Source organism: Melanerpes formicivorus, unplaced genomic scaffold (assembly GCF_026170545.1).
Source record: "Melanerpes formicivorus ecotype bairdi unplaced genomic scaffold, bMelFor1.0.p_v2 SCAF_36, whole genome shotgun sequence".
Classification (NCBI taxonomy): domain Eukaryota; kingdom Metazoa; phylum Chordata; class Aves; order Piciformes; family Picidae; genus Melanerpes; species Melanerpes formicivorus.
The window spans coordinates 609,291-629,198 of NW_027142388.1; the positions used below are offsets into that span (position 1 = coordinate 609,291).

The 19,908-nt window shown below is 49.2% G+C and overlaps 1 protein-coding gene across 3 annotated transcripts in view; it reads left to right on the top strand.

Moving 5' to 3' along the window:
- The first annotated feature begins 200 nt into the window (after window positions 1–200).
- The window catches only part of MED15 (mediator complex subunit 15), a 34,849-nt gene continuing 15,141 nt past the window's right edge, over window positions 201–19,908 (top strand). For 2 of the 3 annotated variants that reach the window (XM_068157152.1, XM_068157153.1), the window contains exons 1-9: window positions 201–342; window positions 6,641–6,728; window positions 7,465–7,516; window positions 8,427–8,456; window positions 9,633–9,848; window positions 10,841–11,097; window positions 11,882–12,244; window positions 13,159–13,251; window positions 18,845–18,964. In XM_068157152.1, the coding sequence (XP_068013253.1) occupies window positions 275–342; window positions 6,641–6,728; window positions 7,465–7,516; window positions 8,427–8,456; window positions 9,633–9,848; window positions 10,841–11,097; window positions 11,882–12,244; window positions 13,159–13,251; window positions 18,845–18,964 (1,287 nt within the window). In that variant the 5' untranslated portion in view covers window positions 201–274. The remainder of the gene's footprint in view (window positions 343–6,640; window positions 6,729–7,464; window positions 7,517–8,426; window positions 8,457–9,632; window positions 9,849–10,840; window positions 11,098–11,881; window positions 12,245–13,158; window positions 13,252–18,844; window positions 18,965–19,908) is intronic. The other variant, XM_068157154.1, reaches the window with a different exon arrangement.

The window sequence follows — 19,908 nt, forward strand, 5'->3', positions numbered from 1 at the left end:
GGCGAGCGCGGGCGTACCCGGGCGTGCGCCGGGCCAGCCACCCCTACAGCGGGGCCGGGGGACCCCGCGGCGCCGCCGCCGCCGCAGACCGGGCGCCGAGCCGGGACTACGTTTCCCAGCCAGCCTCGCGCCGCTCCCGCGAGAGCTGGGTGGGCTCGCGCCGGGACTCCATTTCCCTCCAGCCTCGAGCGCGCCGGAAGCGGCAGCGAAGCCCTTCCGGTGGGGCCACGGCGGCGGCGGGCGGTAGTGGCGCTCGGCGCTCGCGGCGGCAGGGATGGACGTGACCGGGGCTGAGACCGACTGGCGCAGCACCAGCTTCCGGCAGAAGCTCGTCAGCCAGATGTGAGTGCGGGCTGCGGCCTCGGCGCGGAGTAGGCCGCAGAGCGGGTCTCGGTCTCTGCCAGAGGGGCTTGGGCCGCTGCCGCGGCCCCGGGGGCCGCCCATGCCCAGGTGGCTGTGTCCCACCCGTCTCCGCTCTTCAGCGTGTCCCTTCCGGTCCCCCCTCCTTGTCTGGGTTCGTCTGTGGTCCCTGGTGTTTCCTCCGGGCCTTTCTGCCGCCCCCTTGTGAGGGGTCTCGTTACTAGTATCGATGGTAGCCGGGCCTGCTCTGGGGCTTCATTTCTCCCATCCTCCTCCCCTTCCAATTTCCTCTGCCCTAGGAATACCGCCTTCCTGTCCCGCTTGACAGCATCTTCTTTAGGACCAACTTTGCCATCTTTTTGTCCTATGAAAGCCGCTGTGCTTACCGTGGGTCTGAGTGTTTAGGACAGGAATTCAATAAACCTGCTGGTTTAAAGTTCACTCTGTTGCTTTTTCCAGTTGTTCTTTGCGAAAGAATCGCTTTACTGGAATTTCCCTGCTCTCCTGCCTGCTCTTGCTGATTTGTGGAAGGCTCTTTTCCCCTGCAAAAGGAAGTGAGAGCCCTGTTCAGTGCTTCTAAAGTCATGTGGCAATCCCTGTTTTTGTATGCTTGGAAAGCATGGTCTTACATGTAGCAGTGCTACAGGCTGGGGTCAGAGTGGCTGGAGAGCAGCCAGGCAGAGAGGGACCTGGGGGTGCTGGTTGATGGTAGGCTGAACATGAGCCTGCAGTGTGCCCAGGTGGCCAGGAGGGCCAATGGTATCCTGGCCTGCATCAGGAACAGTGTGGCCAGCAGGAGCAGGGAGGTCATTCTGCCCCTGGACTCAGCACTGGTTAGGCCACACCTCGAGTCCTGTGTTCTGGGCCCCGCAGTTTAGGAAGGAGGTTGACTTGCTGGAACGAGTCCAGAGAAGGGCAACGAAGTTGGTGAGGGGCTTGGAACACAGCCCTGTGAGGAGAGGCTGAGGGAGCTGGGGTTGCTTAGCCTGGAGAGGAGGAGACTCAGGGATGACCTCATTGCTCTCTACAACTACCTGAAGGGGGGTTGTAAACAGGCAGAGGTTGGTCTCTTCTCCCAGGCAGCCAGCACCAGAACAAGAGGACACAGTCTCAGGCTGTGCCAGGGGAGGTTCAGGCTGGAGGTCAGGAGGAAGTTTTACACAGAGAGAGTGATTGCCCATTGGAATGGGCTGCACAAGGAGGTGGTGGAGTCGCCATCACTGGAGGTGTTCAGGAGGAGACTTGACAGGGTGCTTGGTGCCATGGGTTAGTTGATTAGGTAGTGTTGGACTCGATGATCTTGAAGGTCTCTTCCAACCTGGTCTATTCTATTCTATTCTTACCTCCTTGCTTATAAAGATCAATCTCTTAAACCAGTCTTTTTTTTAATGATATGTAAACAGTTGCTGTGTGACTGCCTGTGGGTTTATTGCCTAGCTGTGGCAGTTTCAGGCTCTGCCTTTAAAGTTAGCTGCAGTTTGCTTTCCCCAACTGAGTTGAGCTGAGTTTTTGTTACTGCTGGTGGGTTAAACTACCACACTAGCTGTGGGCTTTACTTAAGGTACTGCTTCAGGATTAAAAGTGCCATGGTGCTCATTAAAGGAATACACCAGTGAGTGGTTGTCAGAGCCATGCAAACCTTCTTGGTGCTCAGAACTGATGTTTTGCTTTCTCTGTTTTCTTGTTAGATTAATCCCTTATGCTTTTCTTTTTGCCTCCCTCAAAACAAGCAACCAAAATATCCTCCACTGCTGTGTAACTTTGAGGAAATAAATAGGAGCAAGCAGATAAAAATGTGCTGAATATACATTTCAATGGAAGCATGCAGCAAGAGAGAAAGAAAATGACTGCTGCTGATTGATGAAGTCTGGTCTGTAGTTAACAGAGATGTGTGGCATGTACACAAGATCAGGAGATGGAAGTTTAATGTAGCTGTTAGCATTTAGTTGGAGGTTTTTAAGCCTCTTCATGTGGGTAGATGTGGCTAAGGGCTTGCCAGCACACTTTTTCAACTTGGTTTTTTTTTAACCCCATGTTGTTGTTTCAAGCCAGAAAGCTTTTTTTTGAACCGGGGCTCCTAGTGGCAGGATGAGAGGAAATGGTTTGAAGCTTGAGGAAGGCAGATTGACACTGGAGATGAGGAAGAAATTCTTTCCAGGGAGGATGGGGAGACAATGCAACAGGTTGCCCAGGGAGGTTGTGGATGCCCTCTCCCTGGAGGTGTTCAAGGCCAGGCTGGATGAGGCCTTGAGCAACCTGGGCATGGCAGGGGTTTGGAACTAAATGCATGCAGCTGTGAGCAGTTCTCCTATTTGGATTCCCCAACTCTTTCCAATCTGCTGTGGAGGATTTTCTTTCACTCCTTTGAGGGGAGCTGAGGAGCGTCTGACTGCTCTTAAAATGAAGCCACAGAGCCAAGAGGCTTCCAGCCATTGCCCATGCTGGGGGGCAGTGGGCAGCACACTGGGCTCTCACTGCTGCCTGGTGCTGCTCACTTGGGTTTGTGATCAGCTCACAGCTTTCCTTCTTTGCCAGGGATCTTAATGGGTCTTGAACACAAGTCCCATGAGAAGGAGCTGAGGGAGCTGGGGGTGCTCAGCCTGCAGAAGAGGAGGCTGAGGGCAGACTTCATTGCTCTCTACAGCTCCCTGAGGGGAGGTTGCAGGCAAGTGGTGATCACCACCTTCTCCCAGTGATCAAGTAACAGGATGAGGAGAAATGGCCTCAGACTGCACCCAGTCCCTTCCAACCCAAACCCTTCTATGAACCTATTTCCTGTGGCAGCATTTGGTGATGTTATATGAGTAAAATGATGCTGGCCCAGGAACTCCTTTTCTTTCACTGGAACAACTGATTCATGCAGTCCTGCTCTGACCTGGACAGGGGAATTAGTAGAGTTTTAAAAGAGAATGTGGTGTTCAAGATTTTTCAGCTGGACCAGCTGGCCTGAGTGAGAGGTTGCAGGTTGCTGGGTTGTAAACAAGCTTTTTGGGCATGGAGGGGGAATTCCTGAAAGTGGCATTGTTGTTAAATGCTTCCATTTTGTCAAACCCTAACTTTGAGTGTTCTGCATGAACTGAAAAAGACAAAGTTTTCCTTTGCTCCTTGTGATGCATTTGGCAAGCAGTTCTGAGGCAGATGAAAGTTGCCTTGGCTGCCACCATCTAGTTCTCAGAGTTTTGCTGAATTTGGTGTCCTGCAAGGATGTGATTCATTATTTAGTGTCCTTAACTCCATGGTAAAGCTCTCACTATTGAGTTTTTTGTTAGGTGACTTTCCCAATCTTTTAATGTAAATAGGGCATTGAGTCCATCATCAGTAAATTTGCAGATGAGACCAAGCTGGGGGCAGGAGTTGATCTGCTGGAGGGTAGAGAGGCTCTGCAGAGGGACCTGGGCAGATGGGCAGAGTCCAAGGGCAGGAGATTGAACACATCCAAGTGCCAGGTTCTGCACATTGGCCACAACAACACCATGCAGAGCTACAGGCTGGGGTCAGAGTGGATGGAGACCAGCCAGGCAGAGAGGGACCTGGGGGTGCTGGTTGATGGTAGGCTGAACATGAGCCTGCAGTGTGCCCAGGCAACCAGGAGGGCCAATGGCATCCTGGCCTGCATCAGGAACAGTGCGGCCAGCAGGAGCAGGGAGGTCATTCTGCCCCTGTACACTGCACTGGTTAGGCCACACCTTGAGTCCTGTGTCCAGTTCTGGGCCCCTCAGTTTAGGAAGGAGGTTGACTTGCTGGAATGAGTCCAGAGAAGGGCAACGAAGTTGGTGAGGGGCTTGGAACACAGCCCTGTGAGGAAAGACTGAGGGAGCTGGGGTTGCTTAGCCTGGAGAAGAGGAGGCTCAGAGGAGACCTTATTGCTGTCTACAACTACCTGAAGGGAGGTTGTAGGCAGGCAGAGGTTGGTCTCTTCTCCCAGACAGCCAGCACCAGAACAAGAGGACACAGTCTCAGGCTGCACCAGGGGAGGTTCAGGCTGGAGGTCAGGAGGAAGTTTTACACAGAGAGAGTGATTGCCCATTGGAATGGGCTGCCCAGGGAGGTGGTGGAGTTGCCATCACTGGAGGTGTTCAGGAGGAGACTTGACAGGGTGCTTGGTGCCATGGGTTAGTTGATTAGGTGGTGTTGGATGATAGGTTGGACGCGATGATCTTGAAGGTCTCTTCCAACCTGGTCTGGTCTGGTCTATTGTATTCTATTCTTGTTGTTTGCAGATGAAGATGTAAACAAAGAACAAGTTGAGGATTTTTCCCCCCTCCTCCTAGTCCAAACCTTTATTGGAATGCTAACTGATAGGACATAGAGTGCTGGGAGTGGCATTATTGCTAATACAGATGGAGTCATTGCAAAATGTCTTTGGGGTTCTGGAACATCAAAAGGAAATGGTGGATGGATATATAAAAATAGGTAACTTCTTTGCTGTGGACTTTCTCCTCCAGTTCCTTCCCCCCAGATGCCATATTGATCACTTTAGCGCAGCCACTTCGTGCTACCTATTTGTTGCCTCCTTTACTGGCCCCTTTTTGTTCTCATCCTGCCTGCTTCGTTGTTGGTGTGGGGCAGTGTGGATTTAGAGGCAACCTTTCTGAAAGGGGAAGCATTCAAAAAGGGAGGTGCCAATAAAGAATTGAATATAGCTTCTTCCCCTGCAGCAGAGCTCCTTCGTGAGCAGCTCGCTTTAAGGCTTGTTTGTACGTGGAGGAGTAGCTGTTCTGCATTATGTTTGGATTCCACTTCAGTTTCAGTTACTCTTGTGTATAAACAGCATTTTCCAGTGTCTGCCAGACCACAGGAACAAGTTAACATGGGAGAGCCTTAGAGCATGTAACTGTTCTGCTGTTATGTGCTTTGCTTCTAGGCTGCTAGTTGGCAAGGTAAGACGGTGAGTTGTGGCAGCCTAAGCTCCTATATTTTAAGGCTGTAGCATCTGCTCTCCTCACTTGTGTGGCTGTGTTGTTGAATTAGTTCAGGAAGCTGATCCAGCTTCCTGCTCATTCAAGCAGCATTCCTGCTGCATGGGAGGTGGTAGAGATTCGGGGGAGGGGGAAGAAAGCAGCGGCGCTGTTTCAGGCTAATGGAAATGTTTAGGGCAGCTGCTCATGCGACAGCAGTTACTGAGCACTGAGTTGCTGAGATGTTAATTGCAAGGTAAAAGTATTTCTTGGTAACTTGTTTGTGGAATGTAGACTGCAGCTGCTGGGCTGTGTTAAAACAGAACAGGTTTTGCAGGGAGGTGAAATGCTCCCAAGAATGAGAATGCCCAAAGGATTTGTATGGGACCTGACCAAACTCCTTGCTTTAGGGGGCTTTATTTTGTTGCATGTGTCACTGCTGAACTGCTTGCTGTTTTCTGGCTTACTGAGAATGCCCCTTCTGCTCCACCCCTGTCCTTAGCAGTGGGTGGTTTCTCTGGGCTTTTTTTGTTGTTGTTTGTTTGTTATTTATTTTTTCTTGTATGTTTAACACCCCATCCAGAGGGCAGATCTAGATCCAGGTTACTAAAGGTGCCATGCAGAAAGGGCAGCAATTCCTCATGATTCTAGCTGGTAAATGGGAAAGAAGAGTAAGGGAATTGAAAGCTTTTTCTTACCAAACCTGTTCCCTTTCTTCCCCTCAATTTTTCCATCAACAGAGCCTTTTCATCTTCTTGCTTCACCTGCTCCTTTCATGTGGATTGTCTCCCACCCCCTCCCTGCCCCTCTCTGCTCTGCCCCTTGCCCCTCCTTGATATTCTCACTTATTGATCAAATGTCTGTCTGCCTTAGGACAATTATTTTTGATTTCTTGGGGGGGGTGTGGTGTTTGTTTCTTTTGTTGGTTGCTTTTTCCCCCCCCCCAGTTCTTCCACTTTGTGTTTAGAGAATTCTTTTGGAAATGCCTGATGCTGGGCAGGCTCAAGCCCATTGTTCACCAAACATGGATTACATGAACCCTGTCGTTCAGGTTTCCTCAGCTGAACTGATCCCAGTATTTTGTTGCTATAATCAGGTGATAAAGTAATGCTTTGCTTAGCAGTTCTTGAGTTTCTACCAAGACAATTTGTGTTGTCTTTTAGAAACCAGTGGACATTGTTCTCTGCTCTCTGAAGAAGTTTTAAAGGGTGGCAACCTTAAAGTAATGCATGTGGGGATTTTGGGTGGTTGGTTTGGTTTTGTTCCAACCTACCAACAGGAGGTAAAAAGCTGTTTTGCAGACCCTCTTAGCTCAGAAAGTATTTTCTAATGTCTTCAATTAATACCTGGTCTTTCCCTCCCTCCCTCCCCTTATTTTTCAGTGATGAGGCCATGAGGAAGGCTGGTGTTGCCCATAATAAGTCCAGCAAAGATATGGAGAGTCATGTGTTTATGAAGGCCAAAACAAGGGTAAAGCATCTCTCTCTGCTTCCAGAAGTTACTGTCATGTCAAAAGGATTCAGAGTAGATAGGAAGTGAAAAAATGATACATTGGTTTATAGTTGTGATCACAGACTGAGAGCTTGGCCAAAGAGGGACCTAATGAGGTTCAACAGGGTAAGTGCAGTGTCCTGCACTTGGGAAGGAAGAATAAACTGCAGCAGTACAGGTTGGGAGGGGATCTGCTAGAGAGCAGCCCTGTGGAGAAGGACCTGGGAGTCCTGGTGGATAACAAGTTCTGCATGGGACAGCAATGTGTCCTTGTGGCCAAGAAGGCCAATGGGATCCTGGGGGACATTAAGAATAATCTGTCCAGCAGATCCAGGGAGGTTCTCCTCCCCCTCTCCTCTGCCCGGGTGAGCAACCTGTGCTAGATTCTGTGGTCCTACTCTGGCAGGGGGGTGGATTTAAAGATCTCCTGAGGTCCCTTCCAACCCTTAACATCCTGTGATCACATGTAGTGATCCTGTTAGCCTGCCTATCACTGAGCTTATTTTAAGTGCATTTTGGCTTTCTTAACCTTCTGAACCCCTCAACCACACTGCCCAGTTAGTAAAAACATTCTCAGTTAATGAACGGACTCTTGAACAGTTCCCAGGTGCAGTGAAGTAAAAATCTGTACTGTCAAGGAAGAATACTGAAGAATCAAAGTGGTGGCTGCAGTGTTTTTATTTCCTCTGCTAAAATGCCCCCTTCTCACCTCCAGGAGGAGTACCTTTCCCTTGTGGCCAGGCTTATCATCCATTTCCGGGACATTCGTAAGTAATTGGTGTTTGGGGCTGGGTTGGGGTTTTTAATCCTCACTACTGAGACTGGTCACCCCATCATGCTGTGCTTCAGTTCTAAACTCTGGCTTATTTTGCATATCCACCACTAACTGGAAAAAAAAAAATCTTTCAGCAGTTATTTCACCTTTTCAGCTTTTCCCACCTCCCTAATTTCTTCCTGTCTCTCTTGCCTTTCTTTCCGTTGCTTATGTAGCATTCATTTCCATTGCTTCTGTAGCATTGCATTATGTAGCTTTACAAGAGGGATCTGGAGGTGCTGGAAGGTGTCCAGAGAAGGGCTATGAGGATGAGCAGAGGGCTGGAGCACCTCTCCTGTGAGGACAGACTGAAGGAGTTGGGGCTGTTCAGTCTGGAGAAGAGAAGGCTCTGAGGTGACCTCATTGTGGCCTTCCAGTATCTGAAGGGGGCCTACAGGAAGGCTGGGGAAGGACTGCTCAGGATCTCAGGTAGTGATAGGACTAGGGGGAATGGAATGAAGCTGGAGGTGGGGAGATTCAGGCTGGATGTGAGGAGGAGGTTCTTCACCATGAGAGTAGTGAAGCCCTGGAATGGGTTGTCCAGGGAGGTGGTTGAGGCCCCATCCCTGGAGGTGTTTAAGCCCAGGCTGGATGAGGCTCTGGCCAGCCTGATGTAGTGTGGGGTGTCCCTGCCCATGGCAGGGGGGTTGGAACTAGATGATCCTTGTGGTCCCTTCCAACCCTGACTGATACTATGATTCTGGTTACCAAACTCTGGCTTAGGTTGGTGTATTTGCTTAGAACTACAGTGGACAGCTGGGGGTTTTTGAAATCATTCTGTGAAGGTATTTCCTGTGTATCAGAAGGGCCAAATTTACGTGTGACAAGCTTAACAAAGACAATTCATTCTTCTTCCTTTGCAGACAACAAGAAGTCTCAAGCCTCAGTCAGTGGTAAGAGCTCATTTTATTTATTCCCCTCCCCCTTGTTTGGTTGTTTTTTCTTCCTCCCTCCTCCCCATTTATAAATCAAACAGCTTAGCAGTCAGGGCTGTGGTGTACTAAGAATGAGAAGCCTGTGGATTCCCTGGCTGCTGGAGGAAGAGAAAGATGCTGTGATAGTCTTGGAGTTGTTCAGTGAGGAGGGTGACTGGCTTGGACGGTGTTTGGAATTTAACACTGGAGACTTGTTTGTTTCCCTTCCTGTCCTTGTGTTAGCTCACAGCACTAAGAGTCTTGAAAGAGCAAGAATGGTTGAAAAAGATCCCCTGAGCAGCCCTGGTACCAGCTTTGGGTTCTTCAGTGTGCTGCACCAGGGGCAGAGGCTGTGTGCACAGCATAGGCACTCTGCTGTTTGGCTGAGGTTAGATCTGATCTTCTCTTCTGCCTCTGCTAACTCATGCAGCAGTTCTGTTAGGAACAAAGAGTGACTCTCTTTTTTTTGTCTCTCTGCAGGCTGCATCTGCAGTCTCTGCCACTGATTAACATCCAGCCTGGTCATCTGGAAATGGTTTTATGAGCATTCTGAAGGGAGAGGGGGTGTTGCATTCTGTACTTGCTTAACACAGCTTCTGCAGCCTGTGTTGTGCCTCGTCCCCCTGAACTGCTACTTCCTTTTTGTGTACCCAGGATTCAGATGATGGCACTTGTCTTGAAAGGCACTGGGTTTATCCACTGCATAACTGTGGTGTGGTGCAGAGAACTGTATAGCTGAGTGCTTCCTCTGGGCTGAGCACTACTGCTCTGTGTTGACCTCAGGGGGAAGAGGCTTCTTGGGTCCACAGTGGGACTCTTCTTGGGTGTTGAGAGGCTGGATGTCCTCATGGACTTTTGTAGGCAGTTTGTTTTGACTTGCATATAAATTCAGAGATGGCTAATAAGTTCCTTTACTGTATTTAGAATCTATTTGGAACTTTGCATGTCTGAAGCACTTCAATCTTCAATAGTTAGAGAGAGGCAAAGATGTGCCAAAGCCTCTTGGCTCTCAGGCAGGGCAGTGAATGTTAGATTCTCCTGGTATTGGATCTAGTCATGGTCTGCAGCCAACATATCAGAGAGTGGATGATGGAGAAGAGAGTGTTTTGGAGAGGCAGTTGCATGGCTGCATATTGGTTGCTGTTTTCTTTGTAGATCCGATGAATGCCCTGCAGAATCTAACTGGGGGTCCCCCAGCAGGGGCACCTGGAATGGGCATGGCTTCTCGAGCTCAAGGAGCACCAATGACTGGGATGAGTGGCCTTGGCCCAATGGGACAACAGATGAGCCTGCCAGGGCAGCAGCAGCCTTCTGGAACCTCTGGAATGGCCCCTCATGGCATGCCTGGGGTCTCTACAGCTGCTCAGCCAAGTAAGTGTGCAGTTTGCTTCAACCACGGAAATTGTTAGATCAGCTTCTCAGAGCACAGCTCCTTCCCAGAAGGAAAGGGTGTGAAAGAGCTTTCATACTTCTGGCTCAATCAACCAAGTGAGCTGCAGGAAGAATTGATTTCAACTACTGCTACTGATGGAATAAATGCTGTCCTTGGTACAGTGAGGGACAGTCCAGCTGTTGCATGGGCAAATGCTTCTTTGGTCTTGCAAGAGCTTTGTTGTTGCAGGGCTCAGCTATGTTTTCTGTGGGCACAGTGTTCCTGCTAGTGATCTCTGTGCATATTTCCTCCTGCCTGTTTTTACATTTTTTACCCAGGCTGCTGACTTGAGCAGTGATGATTAGAGGTTGGGAGTAGGAAATGTCCTTAGAGGAGAGGGACTTTTTCTGAGGGCAAGGGGTAACAGTTTTAAACTGCAAAAGGGCAGATTTAGATTAGATACAAGGACGAAATTCTTCACTGTGAGGGTGTGAGGCACTGCAACAGGGTGCCCAGAGAAGTTGTGGGTGCCCTGTCCCTGCAAGTGGTCAAGGCCAGGTTGGATGGGGCTTCAAGCAGTGTGGTCAGTTGGCAGGTGGGGGTGTGTGTGAAAGTAGGTAATCATGAAATTGTTAGGGTTGGAAGGGACCTCAAGGATCATCCAGTTCCAACCCCCCTGCCATGGGCAGGGACACCTCACACTGCCTCAGGTTGCTTATAGCCACATCCAGCCTGGCCAGGGTGAGGCTTCTACCACCTCCCTGGGCAACCTGTTTGTGTCTCACCACCCTCACGGGGAAGAACTTCTTCCAACCCAAACCGTTCTAGGGTTCTGTGACTAATTCTACTGTTAATGTACCTCATCCATTTGAAGAAGCAGAAGTTCATTGATGTACTTCTGGGATTATCTTCAATTACCATGAGCTGTCCTGGGTAACACTCTTGCCCTGTTTGGGTCCCATGTTTTAAGTACAGTCTACTTTCTTTTTAGCCCAACTTCAGCTTCAGCAAATAGCTCAGCAGCAACAGCAGCAGCAGCAACAGTTCCAGCAGCAACAGGTGGCTTTGCAGCAGCAGCAGTTCCAGGCCCAGCAGTCAGCCATGCAACAGCAGTTTCAGGTGCAGCAGCAGCAGGCAGCAGCAGCTGTGGCAGCCCAGCAGCAGCAACAGCAACAACAGCAGCTGCAAGCCGTCCAACAGCAGCAGCACATGCTGAAACTGCAGATGCAGCAGCAAAACCAGCAGCAGGTGATGACAAACAGTTCCAGTGGCTGTTGAGGTGATCTGTGCTCTGTCACTTGTCAAGTGAGGCTTGCCTTGCATGGGATTACTGAATATCAATTGTGCCTGTTGTTAATTAATGTGTTTCTACTTAAGGGTAGGACTTCAGACTGGCAACTTCATTGGGAACATTACTAATGCATCCCAGAGGAAAGGCTTCATAGTCATTTGATTGCTTTCTTCTGTCACTGCAATAGAGAACTGAAACCATTGCCTCTTTCTTTCTAATAAACATCAAGGTAGTTTTTTCAGTGCACCAAGAACAGGGATATGGGAAAGAAGTAAACCCCCTTGTATTACTCTCAAAATAGTGCTTGTTTTGTCCTGGTGTGAATTCCATGTTGCCACTTAAGACCATACATACATGGAAACATGCATACACACATCATATATATTATCCTTAGGCACAAAAGCAGAAGAGGAAACTTCAGCTCTCATGCTCTTGTGCAGCTTCTGGTAAATAGTGATGCTGATGCAGGCTGAAGATGTGCATCTGAGCCCATTTGTACAGGAGAAGCTGTGGTGGGTTCCCCTTTGCTTTGGAAAAGTGTTTTAGTAGTGAGACAAGCTGGTAGTATTGAAACCATGGGCTGTGTACTGGGAGTAGATAAAAAGGTCAGGCTTTCCCTTTGGACTTAAAACCTCAGCCTGATGTAGCAGGTTTCTGTTTGCTCTTGGTTTATGCTATTAAAAATCAGGCTGCTATTGCACTGCTGGAAGCTTTAGCATCCTGGCTTTTCCTGCTTTTCAGATGCAGCAGCAACAGCAGCAGCAGCAACTACAGCGAATTGCCCAAATGCAGCAGCTGCAGGCAGCACAGGCTATGCAGGCACAGCAGCAGCAGGCACAACAGCAGCAGCAACAGCAGCAACAAATACCACAGCAGATACAGCAGCAGCCACCTCAACAAGTAATGCAACAGCAGATGCAACAGATGCAGCAGCAGCAACAGCAGCAGCAGCAACAGGTTGCTCAGGCACAACAGTCTCAGCTTCCACCGCAATCCCAGCCTCAACCCCAGCCCATGGTGTCTCAGCCACAGGCAATCTCAGGACAAATTCCTGGCCAGGTTATGCCTGTTACTCTCACCCCACAGCAATTAAAAGCAATGCAGGTAAGGGCTAGTGACCAGGTGATTGTTGGTTCATGATGATCCTCTAGAGAAATAAAAGAAGAAAAGATCTTTGACTTTTGCTTCTCATGAAGTAGGAAAAGAGACAACTTGTGAAGAGATCTGTAGCCAGCATATTATGAGAACAGAGAACAAGAGCAAGGGCTTTGAATTGCCTGGTGTGTGTGTGTGTGACTGAAGGCCATGGTGGCTCTCTAGCATGCTGGCTTTGCTTCTGCTGCCATCTTTGGTCAAAGTTCCTGCTTTTAGGAGAGTATGGCCAAGTCAGGTTTTACTCTGTTGAACATCTTGCTGGGCCAGCCTGGTAACGGTGCAGCTTTTTGAACTAGTGCGTTACTGTCAGCTTTTTCTGGGCTCCATATGTCTTGTGGAGCAAAAGCTGAGATGTCATCTCAAAACCTGCTTTCCTTTGGGCTTTGCTGGGGAGTGGAATGTTGGCTACACTTGAGAAATTACTGGCCCCACATGGACAAGTTGCTGCATCCCCTTTGTGCTCTGGCCTCCTAAGGCAGGAGCAGTATCACACCGACAGCTGCGGTGAATGTGCGAACATTTGAAGTGGTGCTCATTGGGAGGTGCTCAACACAGTGTGCTTGAGGGAAATCAGTGTGGCTGTGGTTAACTGTTTGCCAGAAAATTGAAGGATCTGTTATTGTCATGGGAAGACCTGGTGGTACAGGGAAGAAGTTACAAGAAGTTGAGTCGTGGGTGCATGCTCTGTGGAAAGACTGCTCTAAATGTTAGCAACACCAGAACTTGCTTTCAGAAAGCGAGCTCAAAAGCTCCTGGAGGAGTATGCATGCAAGGCTGATCTCACCTCCACATCCTTTCTTGTGACTGTAATCAACAAAGTTGAAAGAGGATTGTTTACTTTGTCCTTTTCTTTCCTACCCAAGGTAAGAGCACAGCTGGTCCAGCAGCAGCAGGCGGCAGCAGCAGCAGTGCAAGCAGCTCAGGCCCAAGCTGCTCAGATGGGAGCTTCAGGGCAGGTAAGGGCCCAGGAGCCAAGGTCATTAGTTCTAGACAAGTGCATGCTGGAGGTGAGCATGGAGGTGGGTCTCTGGTAGCTTTCTGATGAGGAGTCTGACCTTAGTCATCCTGTTGGTGAGGGGGATGTGGGCTTTTATGCTGTTTCTCCTTTGCCTGGAGTCAGAGGCAGGATTTCACTGACAACCTATCTGTGCATGCCCTGTCCTGAGTAGGTCAGATCCTTGCCTGTGCTGACACAGGAATGCACATCAGTAAGGTGACCTGCTGTGCTACAAGTCTGACTGTTGGTACTTGGAGTGTATCCTCCTCTTCCCTTCAACTTCCTTAGGTGACTGCTTTGTGTAGACTGATTTTTGTACTGTGACTCTTTGCCTGCTCCCTTTACTCACCCGTGGTTCACCTTCCATCTCCATGTAGTGACCATCAAGAACAGTACAGACAATGAAATCTTTCTGCACTCCCCCTTTCATCCATTCCTTTCACCTTTCATTCTTTCTGAGTGAAATGGCCAGTAGCTGTAGTTTGCTCTTGTTCTGGGTGTGGATTGTGAAGAGCAAATGGCATGTGGCAAAAGTGTGGAGTTACATTAAAAACAAAAGTGCAAAACCCAAGAGTGCTGGGTGGAAGCTTTGTGTCTAACACAGTTTGGGGTTTTTGTCCTGCAATACACTTGTAGCCCCAGTGGTTGTGCCTTGATGTGTGTCTGGTATGAAGGAGACAGGGGGGGGGTGTGAAATTTGGAATGGTTTGAGCTGAACCTCTCATCCCATTTTCCACAAGAGTATGGCATAGTCTTTCGTAGCTCACCTCTGTAGTGTTTCCTGTTGAGGCATTTCACAGGTATGGGTAAGTACTACTGTCACCACTCTGCAGCTGAAGAGACTGAGGCAGACAGGTGAGATGGGGTTGGCTAGGACTGATGGCAGGGATTTTTTCACAGACCCAGACATTCCATGTCTGCATGCACCATTTTCCCTTCAGTGCACAAGTCAGTTTGGAGTTTCAGTGAGACCCTGGGAAGGTTTTTCACATGGGCTGTGCTGAGCATTGGTTCTTCAATACACATCTCCCAGACTTGTATCAGGAATAGTGCCTTGTAGCATCATAATTCTAACCTGGCCCACATCCTTGGTCCTTTTTGTGTCAACACAGGATGTGAAAGCTGAGCAGTGGTAAGTACAGTTGGTACATCACTGACAGCAATGCAGAATGCTCTTTGTCCTTCTGAAACATGAATTAAAACTTCTGTTCATGTCTTAACCACATTTGCAGGTTGAGCTGCAGGGTCATAGGCTGACTGGGAGGAGACTTTGTTTTTTCCTTTTTACTAACTTGATGTGCTCTTTTCAACTCCTAAGCAGATATATTGTGCTTATCTCTAGTGTCAACTGAATTCTTGCCCCCTTCAGTGACTTCAGATGCCAGTGGCTTAACAGCATGGTGCATTTGAAAAGCTTCAGGTGCTGAGATGGCTGCCAGCAGGTTTTGTGTTTTAGCTTTACTCAGACATGTGCACTAAGCTCAGGGACTGCTCATTATGTGTCAAAGAGAAAATTCCAGGGGCAGGCTTTATACTCCATCTGTGTTCATGCCATTGAAATGGGAGCCTGCTAAAATTCCCTCAGCACTGTGAAGTCCAATCATTAAATGGTTTTCTTGTCCTGGTGTGAAAAAACAACTTCTGTATTTAACATTTAGTTTTATGATTGTGGCTGTCTACAAGATGACACTGCAGCTTCCATGGGGAGAGTGAATATGATCTAGAGAAGAAGTTTCTTTTAAGAGTAGATTGTGCTTTGTATTTAGTACACTTCTCTCTAGCAGACTTCTTCATTTGGTTCAGGGAAGCTTTTGTTCCAAGCAAACAGCCTAACCTTTGCTTGTGACATTGACACTTGGTCTCTAGGGGCTTTCAAACTGGGAATTCGGGTTGGTGTGGCTGTGGTTTTCCTTTTCTGTGCAGTCTCTGTTCCTCCTTCCTACACAAGTCAAAAGCATCCCAGGTTTAAGCCTAGATCCATGTGAGTTTTGAAGTTCTCTGAAGTCATAAAGGCATTCTGCAGGTCAGTGTTGCCCTGCCTGAGTGTCTGGTCATGTGGGCACGTAAAACTGATAAGTAAAGTAATGCCTCAGTAACCAGAGTGCTCCACAGGAGCTTACAGCACCAAGAGAACATCTGCAACCAGCTGGAGTTAAGTATTCATGAAGCTCAGATCCCTGTGCAGGTGCTCAGAATGCAGCCTGGCTGTTGGAAAATCAGAGCTGCCTTGGGTGGAGTGGCAGTGGCAGAGGATGCACACATGCCTGCCAAAGCCTGCATGCTCATGGAATTCTGAGTCTTTGGACTTTAAATGAGAGACAATGACAGATTCAGGATTCCAGTTGTCACATTCCACTGCATTTTTCTCAAGTAATGAGGTTTGCCTTGCAGCAGTGGAGGGAGAGCCTCTGCTTGCTTTCTGGTTTTATGGAGTAAAATTCTTGATCCAGCTTCCCTTGTGGAGGAGGATTTGCCTTCAACGTCAATCTCTCTCAAAAGCACTTGGACACTTGGTGGTGGTCTTCTGGTTTTAGAATAACAAGAACAACTCCTTCATGAATGTGTGGCTTGGTGCAAAACATGCAGTCTTTGGAACCCCCTTTCCTGACTCCTTTGTCACAGGTTTCACATGTGGGAATCGTTAAGAGAGTGGAATTGCTGTCATTTTATTTATACACACATTTCAACCCAAGCCTCCCCCCCCCCCCCCAACCCAAAAATACAACCAGCCAAACCCCACAGCTGCCATAACCATCATGAAACAAAGAGCTGAAAGCCTCTGAAGCAGTTTGTCATGCTGGTGTTCAGTGGTTTGCCAGACACCTGAACTAGGGGAAGTAATCCAAATCTTCACACTTTGGCGGTGTGGCAAGAGGAAGAGGGCCAAGAATGGGACACGTGGATCACCATAATGTCCCTGGCTTTTCACAGGCTCCAGAGATGCATTCACAAGGGTCTGTGATGGGGTGATTGTGCCTGGAAGGATGGAGTTGGGGTTTGTTTTATTTTTCCTAGTAATTTCCCTTTTTAATTTGGGTGTTTTGGTTGTTTGGTTTTTATTTTTGGTTTGCCTGGTTTTGTTTTGGTTTTGGTTGTAGTTAGGGTTGTGTTGCTTCACCAGCTCTCATGGAGCCCTTCACTCCACTTTGTAGCATCCACCTTGTGCTTTTGGCCAGTGCTGGGTTGTTGTGTTTGCTTGTGGTAGCTGTTGCATGCTGTGTGTGTACACGTGTTGCATGTGTGTGTGAGGTCTGAGGCGCTCTCATTCCTTTCCCCTTGGAAATCCTGTCTCTGACCATCCCTCTTTGCCTGGATGGAAAGGGATTGCATTGCTCTGGTGTTGTGAACTAACAGCTGTGCTGAATTTGACACTTTGGTTTTGTTTTTTCTTTTCTTTTCTTTCTCAGTTACTGCTTTCCTTTTCCAGTCTTGCTCTGTTGTATTTAATTTGATTTATTGTTAACAATTGTAAGCACATGCATCCTCTGACTCTCTGGAGATGTGTTGCTGGCTGCTTCAGTCCATTTACATAAAGCACTAAGCAAGAATGCCCCATACCATTTGCTGGCAGCAGGAGACTTCATTAACTCCTAGGTTGATTAGGGCCTGTGTAGGTTCCTTGGGAATATTGATCCTGGGGAAAAGTAGCAGCTCCAAGGACTTTCTGTAGCTCTGTACCAAACAGAATCATTCAAGTTGGAACAGATTAGGGTCTGCTCCAAGTCCAACCTTAGTCTGACACCAAGTCCAACCCAGAACCTTACTCTACATAGTTCACCCCTAAACCATATCCCCAAGCACCACATCCAAGCTCTTTTACTGACAAGTGAGTCTGCCAGAGTTAGCTGAATGCTACCTAAAACACATGCTCCATTAGCTGTACTTCTCAGCATGTGTGGTGTAATATTACATTTCAGCAACAGGGAGCCATGCAGATACTCTGCAGGTGCTTCCAGACACTGCAGAGTAGCAGAGTCCTACCTCTCTTTTAAAATGCAAATCCATTCTAATGCTAACCTTCATTCTTGGTCTAAAGGATTGCACCTTAGGCTGTGCTCAGTCTGCACAGCTGCAGAATCAAATAGAGTCTGAGTAAGCTTGTGCTAGATCATGGACTCATAGCAGGCTGTTTTAGCACAGCTTGGTAACAGAGGAATAGATACTTGTCAAAGTGAGAATACCTTTGATTGCTTCATTCTGTGGCTTATAGAAGTCAGGAAATAGCCTTTTGGTTTTTTCCAAACCCAGGAGGCCTTTTTGCTGTCTCTGGCCTTGTTATACTGTCACAAGTTAGGCTGGCCTGAAATTTTGCTCACTGTGGAGCATTTGTTTTAACAGCTGCTGTTGAGCTGTTGTCAGTGCTTTTATAATGCAGTTGCTGCTAAAGCCTTTGAGCCCACAGTGCCAAAGTGCCTCCTGAGTCAAAGTGCCACAGGAGCCTATAGCATTAGAAAAGCTGCTTCCCTGGAACATTTGTGACAACAGCCAGCTATTTCCAAGAACTCTGGACATCCAAAATGTCAGGCAAAGGGCCAGGAAATCCGTGGTAAAAGAGTCTGCCCTTGCCCCACCAGTCTGAATCCACACCTCAGCTGTCTCTCCATACCTAGGCTTTATTAGGTGCTGTCCAGAGGCAGATAGGAAAGAATCACAGAATGTTAGGGGTTAGAAGGGCCCTCAAAAGACCATCCAGTCCAGCCCCCTGCCAGAGCAGGCTGCCCTAGAGCAGACCATCCAGTCCAGCCCCCTGCCAGAGCAGGCTGCCCTAGAGCAGACCATCCAGTCCAGCCCCCTGCCAGAGCAGGCTGCCCTAGAGCAGACCATCCAGTCCAGCCCCCTGCCAGAGCAGGCTGCCCTAGAGCAGACCATCCAGTCCAGCCCCCTGCCAGAGCAGGCTGCCCTAGAGCAGACCATCCAGTCCAGCCCCCTGCCAGAGCAGGCTGCCCTAGAGCAGACCATCCAGCCCAGCCCCCTGCCAGAGCAGGCTGCCCTAGAGCAGACCATCCAGTCCAGCCCCCTGCCAGAGCAGGCTGCCCTAGAGCAGACCATCCAGCCCAGCCCCCTGCCAGAGCAGGCTCCCCTAGAGCAGACCATCCAGCCCAGCCCCCTGCCAGAGCAGGCTCCCCTAGAGCAGACCATCCAGTCCAGCCCCCTGCCAGAGCAGGCTGCCCTAGAGCAGACCATCCAGTCCAGCCCCCTGCCAGAGCAGGCTGCCCTAGAGCAGACCATCCAGTCCAGCCCCCTGCCAGAGCAGGCTGCCCTAGAGCAGACCATCCAGCCCAGCCCCCTGCCAGAGCAGGCTGCCCTAGAGCAGACCATCCAGCCCAGCCCCCTGCCAGAGCAGGCTGCCCTAGAGCAGACGACCCAGGAGGAAGGTCCAGAAGAGCCTGGTCTGTGAGCTAGCTGTCAGGGTGAGCTGCAGAGGGAAGCTCACTAACTTGCCCTCCATGCTGCCCCTAACCCCTGGAGGCTGCATGTGCTTCTCATCCTGCCAGTGCACTGCATTTCTTGTTTTGCGATTACTTTTGTCTGTTGTCCCTCTGTCCTCAAAGATGATCACCGCACCTATGGCCCGAGGTGGGATGCAAATCAGACCCCGGTTCCCGCCTACCACCGCTGTGTCCGCTACGCCGCCAAGCTCCGTGCCTTTGGGCGGACAGCAAATGCCACAGGTATTTACTGAGCCAGGAGTCTGCGAGGCGTGTCTGGGGCTGGAGCACTGCCTGGCCAGCAGGGGCAGCCTCGCTCTAAGGCATCGAACAACTGACTTGCTGAGCTTGCTCAGGGTGCTGGGCTCTCCAGGGTTTTCTGATCGATTTTCCTTTTAAAGAAGAGGTTTCCGTGGATCCTTTTTCCGTTTGAAAGAAGAGGTCTTTTGGAGAGCTCGGGCTGTCAAACAAAGAGGTTTTTGAAGTGGCTCTTTTAACATTTGAAAGGTTTTCATGTTGGGGTTTTGATTCAAGCCTGAAATTAGATCTTTGTGGTTTAGTCCTTGTCGGTACCTGACGAGTGTTTTGCAAGTCAGTACTGCTGAGTGGTGTCTGGGACCCTACTGATGTCCTCATGCTCTGCACAGATGCTTCTCCCATTACTGGTCAGCTTGGCTCACTTCAGTTTGAGTAGCTGCTTGACATGGCACCAGGGCAAAGAGAAATGGAGCTGATTTTACCTTTCATGGTTGGACATTTATCTTTCATGGCAGGAGGAATTGCCAGAAAGATTCCACTTGCACCTGCCACAGCGATGCACTTGTGTAGGCAGGCTGGCAGCACCCATCCAGCTGTGGCTGGAAGGTGTGAGGTCAGAGCACTGCACCTGCCTGGTGCAGATCCAGGGCTGTTGATGACCTGACAGGCATGTTGTGCAAGCAGGATGTGTTATTCTGGGGGAGCAGGAATGGGAAGAACTGGAATGAAGTAGCTGTTGCCAGTGAGTCAGGAAGCAGTCCTCCCTGCAGGAGTTTGCTGAGCCCTGTGTGGTGGTTGTTGGTTTAAGCAGGTGGTGGAATAGAGCTCAACTGTGTTTTCCTGTCTGTTACCCAGGAACCTCCTCCTCGATGCTAATTTCCAAATGTAACAGAAGGTGCAGTTTAAGTCCCTGTTACAACTGCATTTTG